The sequence below is a fragment of the Apaloderma vittatum genome, unplaced genomic scaffold (genome assembly GCF_000703405.1).
Source record: "Apaloderma vittatum isolate BGI_N311 unplaced genomic scaffold, ASM70340v1 scaffold6076, whole genome shotgun sequence".
NCBI classification, from domain to species: Eukaryota; Metazoa; Chordata; class Aves; order Trogoniformes; family Trogonidae; genus Apaloderma; species Apaloderma vittatum.
In genome coordinates, this window is record NW_009723286.1 from 32,223 (window position 1) to 38,730 (window position 6,508).

At 48.1% G+C, this 6,508-nt stretch overlaps 1 protein-coding gene across 1 annotated transcript in view; it reads left to right on the forward strand.

Moving 5' to 3' along the window:
* The window catches only part of MMP24 (matrix metallopeptidase 24 (membrane-inserted)), a gene marked incomplete at its 5' end in the record, with an annotated part of 32,438 nt that extends 30,275 nt beyond the window's left edge, over window positions 1-2,163 (forward strand). Inside the window, 2 exons of the mRNA XM_009872041.1 lie at window positions 617-883; window positions 1,766-2,163. Of these exons, the coding sequence (XP_009870343.1) occupies window positions 617-883; window positions 1,766-2,103 (605 nt within the window). The remainder of the gene's footprint in view (window positions 1-616; window positions 884-1,765) is intronic.
* Window positions 2,164-6,508: the final 4,345 nt, after the last annotated feature.

Here is a 6,508-nt window from a genome sequence, read left to right on the forward strand (position 1 = left end):
CTCTGCAGGTACAGGGCACTCCCAAACTGCATTTCTGGGCAGCTGCCTCCTAAAGAGACAAAATGACCAACCTGGGATTCACTTCAGCTCCTTGCACTGTGACAGTGTATGAACAGGTTCCTGTAACCTGAGGGCAAGCGGTAAGGCAGGAGGAGTGGCTGGAAGACATCAGCACGCCCCTGCGCAAAACCACCGTGCCTGGTCTTCTGAACTTAGGTCTCCAGCTTCAGCCCCTCAGTTCCATAAATCATATTAAAAATTGAGAAGTCTCAGAGAAAGGCAACAGAAATGATCAAGAAGTCTAGGCTGACCTCCTGCAAGGAAATCCTCAGCCTGAGGGGGTGTAAGAGGAGCCTTTGAAATCATGACTGGCCTAGAGGAGGTAAATGGGAAAGGGTCATTTAACATTGCTTCCAAAACAAGAGCTGAGGAGCAGCAAACAAAATCAGGTTTCAGGTTCAAAAGCTGCTGAGGAGCAGCTTTTTCACATAATACAATTAAGCCTGGAAGTCCTCAATATTCCAGCTGCGGTTCATTGTGGCTATTTTACATTTGTATGGATTCGACTGCTGATTAGGCAAATCCGTTTGTCGTTTGTGTCCCTGTTCGTCTCTAGGAGATAAATACTGGGTTTTCAAAGAAGTGACGGCAGAGCCAGGCTACCCACACAGCCTGGTGGAGCTGGGCAGCTGTCTGCCCCGGGAAGGCATCGACACGGCTCTGCGCTGGGAGCCGGTGGGCAAAACCTACTTCTTCAAAGGCGACAGGTACTGGAGGTACAACGAGGACAAGAGAGCAACAGACCCAGGCTACCCAAAGCCCATCACCGTGTGGCGAGGAATCCCGCAGGCTCCGCAGGGAGCTTTTATCAGCAAAGAAGGCTGTATGTATCCACCGTCCCTCTGCCCCTTAGATCGGTAATGGCACGTCCACCTTGGGAGGTGGGTTGTTGGATGTGGGGTGTTCCAAGTATTTCCTGAGATAGGAATCGAGTCACGGAAGCCTGCAAGGTCACGCGGGCACCTGCGAGCACCGGCAGCCTGAGATCTGCTCTAACTTACATTTTCCTTCTCATTTCTTACCTGCGGCAAGTTCGGTCACTGTCACAGGCTCCAGCCTGCCTGATGGGTTTTGAAGTTTGCTGTGCTCTTGAGTAGGGGTTTGGATCTCCAGAGGCTCCTTCCATCATATTTCTTTCTCTGATTTGACTTCTTCCTCTTCTTCCAGTTGGGGAAAGAAGGGGCAGAAGGGGCTTGTGCTGCTGAGGTCGTGTTTAAGTTTGGGGCTGCAGTGTGAGGCGAGGGCTGGAGGGCTGAACCATGGGGCTGCAGCGAGCTAGCCAGGCTGGAGGACTGCTGCAGGAGACCCAACCTGCAGTGGCTTTCACCACTCTTCCCTTCTCCTTTTCTCTTTTTTTTCCCTCCAATCCCTTGAGAGACAAGAGAATCTGAGGAGATGGTAACATGTAGTATAAACCATCAGCCTTTTATTAGCAGCGAGACAAGACAGCTCCTTAACAAAGGCCAAATTTTTATGCACAGCTTGTCTTAGCCAGGGGGAATGGTGCTCCGTGGGCAACATGCACCCACAGGCCATGGTTATGGCTTGTCCTTTAAATCCTGGCTCCAAACCCCCCTTTGCTTTTCAGTGGTTTTGGGATGCCCCGCACGAATGTGTTTTGTCGGCCCAGGCACACCCTCACACAAGCACAACTTATCAAGTTGGAAATGATGTGGTGAGAAGTGTTCTCTGTTTTCTCTCCTAGTTTATACCTACTTCTACAAAGGGAAGGATTATTGGAAGTTTGATAACCAGAGGCTGAGTGTGGAGCCAGGCTACCCCAGGTCAATCCTCAAAGACTGGATGGGCTGTAACCAGAAGGACGTCGAACGAAGCAAAGACAGACGCCTGCCCCACGACGATGTGGATATTATGGTGACAATAAACGATGTGCCTAGCACTGTAAATGCAATCGCAGTGGTGATCCCTTGCATTTTGTCTCTGTGTATCCTTGTCTTGGTATACACGATCTTCCAGTTTAAAAACAAAGAGGTGCAGCAAAACGTTGTGTATTACAAAAGACCTGTCCAGGAGTGGGTATGACACATTTCAACTCATTGAGCTGATGAGGACTGTGGACACAAAAAAAAAAAAAAAGAAAAACAAAGACAGAAAAACAAATGCATTGAAAAGCCTACCAAACAAAACTACTTCAGTGACTTACAAGTTTTGGACAGCCTGGGATCGAAAGAAGCAGGAAAACTGGAAAAAAAACACAGGCAGCCTTGCAGCGTGGAGCCTTTTTCCTTCTTACTGCCTCAGTCGCGCGTCAGTCTCGGTGTGTCATCCTCCACAGGCTCACTCTGCTAACATCGGAGTCTTCAAGACAGGTTTCAACTGACCTGGGAAACTTCCTTCAGTTCCCTGCACCAGTGCTCCCTGTTAAACCCAGCATTCTCCAGTGTAGCTAAACCACCTCTGAACAGAACCATTTTTTTAATAGCTGTCTCATTAACGAATTAAGATCATGAACCATACGGACAGGAACAATTCAGTATCGTAAGCAGAAGACATTCTGATGCTGAACCATTCTAAAAGATCTTCTTAGTTTATTACGAAATCCAGGGGATTGCCTGGATACAATTTTCCAATACCTGCTGGTCAGATGTTTTGTACATTCATAACCGAACCACCGCTGCCACTCAGCACCGTGCATGAGGAACCACTGAGCGCTCCAAGAGGTCAAGGAGTGCAGAGCAGAAGCTCGAGAAGCACCAAACCAGACACCGTAAGCTGGCAACATGAAGCCCTATATTGAGACACTCTGAAGACAAAATAATTGGGTCTAAAAAAAAAACAACCAAAACCAATTATATGAGAATACACAATTTTGTTTTGGGAGCCATTCATGAAAGAAATATTTAAATGTCAGATGATGTTGTTTTAGGCTCCCGTCAGCAAGAAACAACGAAGCAATGCTTACCAATGTACTGAGAAATGTGTAGAGACGTAGACTGCGCTCTGCCCCGTTAAGATGCTGGGAAAAGATGAATTGTTGTTCTATGGCATGTATAACTAGATTGTGGAATTTGTATGTTGGGTTCCAGGAGAGTGGAAATGGTTTTTTTTGGAGTGAGATTGTCGTTATATTTTGCTGAAATAGTCAAGGTACAGTAAGAATCAGGCCTGTTTATAAAATGAAATCCAAGCCCTGTAGATGTTACAAACGTTGTATGCCTTCGGAATTTGGGGTTGGTTGGGTTTTTTTTTGTTTGTTTTGGTTTTGCTCGCTTCTTCACAGGCAAATATTTGGCAAGGACCAAAGGAAGCATGCCACACAGTAGAATGAGTTCATCACTAGCCACGTTGGACAGAGACATAAAAATCAGGTGAAGGCTAGGTAAATATCTGAATTTCTGGCTAGGAACTTCTCACAAGCCTCTTCCTACAACAGTAGCTTCTGCTTATCCCTCTTACAGTTGTGACTGGGTTAGGAAGTTGTGTCCTAACCACAGACTTGTCCTTTTTTGTGGTCGATGTTGGTATTTCTACCATATTAAACAAGAGTGGAAGAAGAGTTTCTTGCGATGCAATGTAATGGGGAAGTCCAGCCCTGCACTAAAGTGCCATTCCTGTAAGCCTGTGAACTGCTTTGCACACTCTAAGGAGCAGACGATTAGCCTAAGCCCTCTGCCTATAACTGAATTGTATTCAGTGCGATGGAAGTGCAATGTCCACTTAATATAGACAAAGTACAGCTTTAGATAATGTCAGCTACGGAAAAAAGAAAAAAAATCCAAGGATGGATTTTTAATCCAAAAAAATCCAAGGATGGGTTTTTAATCCAAAAAAATCCAAGGAAGGATTTTTAATCAAAAAAAAAAAAAAAAATCCAAGGAAGGATTTTTCGCACAGATGTGCTAAAACTACTCCTAATTACAAGGATGAAGAAGGGAAGAGATTGTTAGCCTTCTGAATTTCTAACTAGTGCTCAACTTGTTGCTGTGGTGAAGCAGGATAGACAGATACGTCTGGTGAAGCCCACTAGGACTGCACAACATGTGGTCTCAAACTGTATTTCGTCTTTCGTAATTGATTTGCATAGCCGAGCTGTTTATTGTGTTTAAACAACAACAAAAGGAATTACACATGTATTACAAAATAAGTGAGAAGCTAGTAGATGCAAAACCTGTAGTGGAAAACAACAACAAAAGAAAAGTGACAATGTCTCATGATGGGTGAAGGAGCGCAAAGGACCAAACGAAATCGGAGCTACCAATTAGACACCCCCCACACATGCTACTCCGTGCGTTGCTGTGTGTACTGTAGATGTGGTAGAACGCACACGCTGAATGCCACAGCCACATGGCACATCGAACTCATCTGTACGCTGCCATCTCTTCTGGGCCTGGGACAGCCCAAACCTTTGAGCAACTTCCAACAGCCATCATTAAAAAAAAAAAAAAAAATTTACAGCCTAGAGAAACGTCTGGTTTTTGTTTGTATTGCTTCCTCCTGCCCAAAGGTGGATTTTTGGTCCGTTCAAAACCCGGTGCTGAGTCACGAGCTGTACAGGCAGGGCAGGGCTGGGGCTGTAGCAAGTCGAACTATTTCCTCAGTCGGTTGCGAGTTGCCTGGTGGAGCCAGGCCCGAGCTGCCAGCCCTGCCGTGCCAAAATTCAGCCTTCCTCAGAGAACTGCCGCTTCAAAGAACCGGAGCAATAGTTCGGTGTCTTTTTTAACTGCTTCATAACTGGCTCCTGGTGCAGACATTACCTTTACGAGTTTTCCAGGGGTGTGAGGGCTCTGGGCACAAACAGCTGTATTTGTGTGAGGGATAGTTCTACACGTGAGCTCTTTGCTGAGATCCTGTATCACGCACCTGGTCAGCAGAGCATCGACAGCCCGTCGGCAGGGCTGGAGAAGCTCCGGGGAGAGGTGGCCGCAGTCCTCTCCCTGCACAGAAAGGTGCCACTGGGAGCTGTTGCCGCCACAGGAGCAGAGAACACCGATGTTTATTCATCTCTAATCCCACAGCAACAAAGCTGGTGAAGGGCCTGGAGAACAGACCTTGTGAGGAGCAATTGAGGGAGCTGGGTCTGTTCAGGTTGACCAAGAGGAGGCTGAGGGGGGATCTCATCATGCTCTACAGTTGCTTGAAAGGACATTGTAGAGAGGTTGGTGCTGGTCTCTTCTCACAGGGAATTAGGGACAGAACCAGGGGGAATGGTTGCAAGTTACAACAGGGCAGGTTTAGGCTGGACATGAGGAAGAAATTCTTCACGGAAAATGGAACAGACTGCCTGGGGAGGGGGTTGAGTCGCCATCCCTGGATGTGTTCAAGTGTCGCTTAGATGGGGTGTTGGGTGATGTGGTTTAGGGGTGAGCTTGTAGTGTAGGGTCAGTGGTTGGACTCGATGATCCCAAGGGTCTTTTCCAACCTGAATTGTTCTATGATTTTATGATTCTAAGCCAGAGGCTCTTCCTGGTGTGCTCCTGCCGTGACATGCACCACTGGGCGTACTCACCGTGTGTACAGCCAGAGGGGAGTCCTGGCACAGCTCTACCTTGAGCACGGCAGCTGAAAAAAAAACCAGCGAGCAGCCCCCCACGCACTGCACACGCCATCCTCCCCCCCCACACCCAGTTTTTGACTACTTTGCAGAATTTCATCACCAGTAAAACAGGCGCTCCCCCCGCCCCCCCAGTAAGTTAGAAATGTTCTGGGATACACAAACACTGCAGTCAGAACAGAAGTGGTCCTCCACTGTAAAACATTTTAGTTGTAAGAGGTTGCAGCTGTGACAGCCCCTCCCTGGCAGTGCCCAAGGCCAGGTCGGACGGGGCTTGGAGCGACCTGCTCTGGTGGGAGATGTCCCTGCCCAGGGCAGGGGGTTGGAACGGTTCTAGGATTCCTAACTTACTTAGAATGAGCCGCTAATCCTCAAGGGGATCTCCCACCTTACACCATGAGGATTTTGATTTTTTAAAAAAAAACACCTCTGTGAAGGATCTTGCCAGAAGATCTTGGCCATTAAAGCACACCATGGCAGCCACACCTACACAGCCTGGGACTTCTTCCCGTGTCTTCAGTTGTGAGACGTTCAGTCCTCCCTCAAAATCTCCAGACAACTCTTCCCCATCCTGTTACGTTCATCCTGGGCTTGATTCCAACCTTTCTCATAGTATCACTTCCCTGTCCAGCTCAGCGGGAGTCACCTATAGTTCCTCAGCTCCTTCCTGCAGCCCTTTGTAACAGCCTGAAGCCATGTGTTTCCTGCTAGCAAGGGTGGTGCACAGCCTGGAGGAGACTCAGGGGGAACTTCTCACTCTCTACCTGAAGGGAGGGTGCAGTCAGGTGGGGTCGGGCTCTTCTCCCAGGCAACTAATGACAAGATGAGGGAGCACGGTCTGAAACTGCGTCAGGGGAGGTTTGGGTTGAGTCTCAGGCAGCCCTTCCTCCCGGAGAGGGTGCTCAGGCACTGGGATGCTCTGCCCAGGGCAGGGGG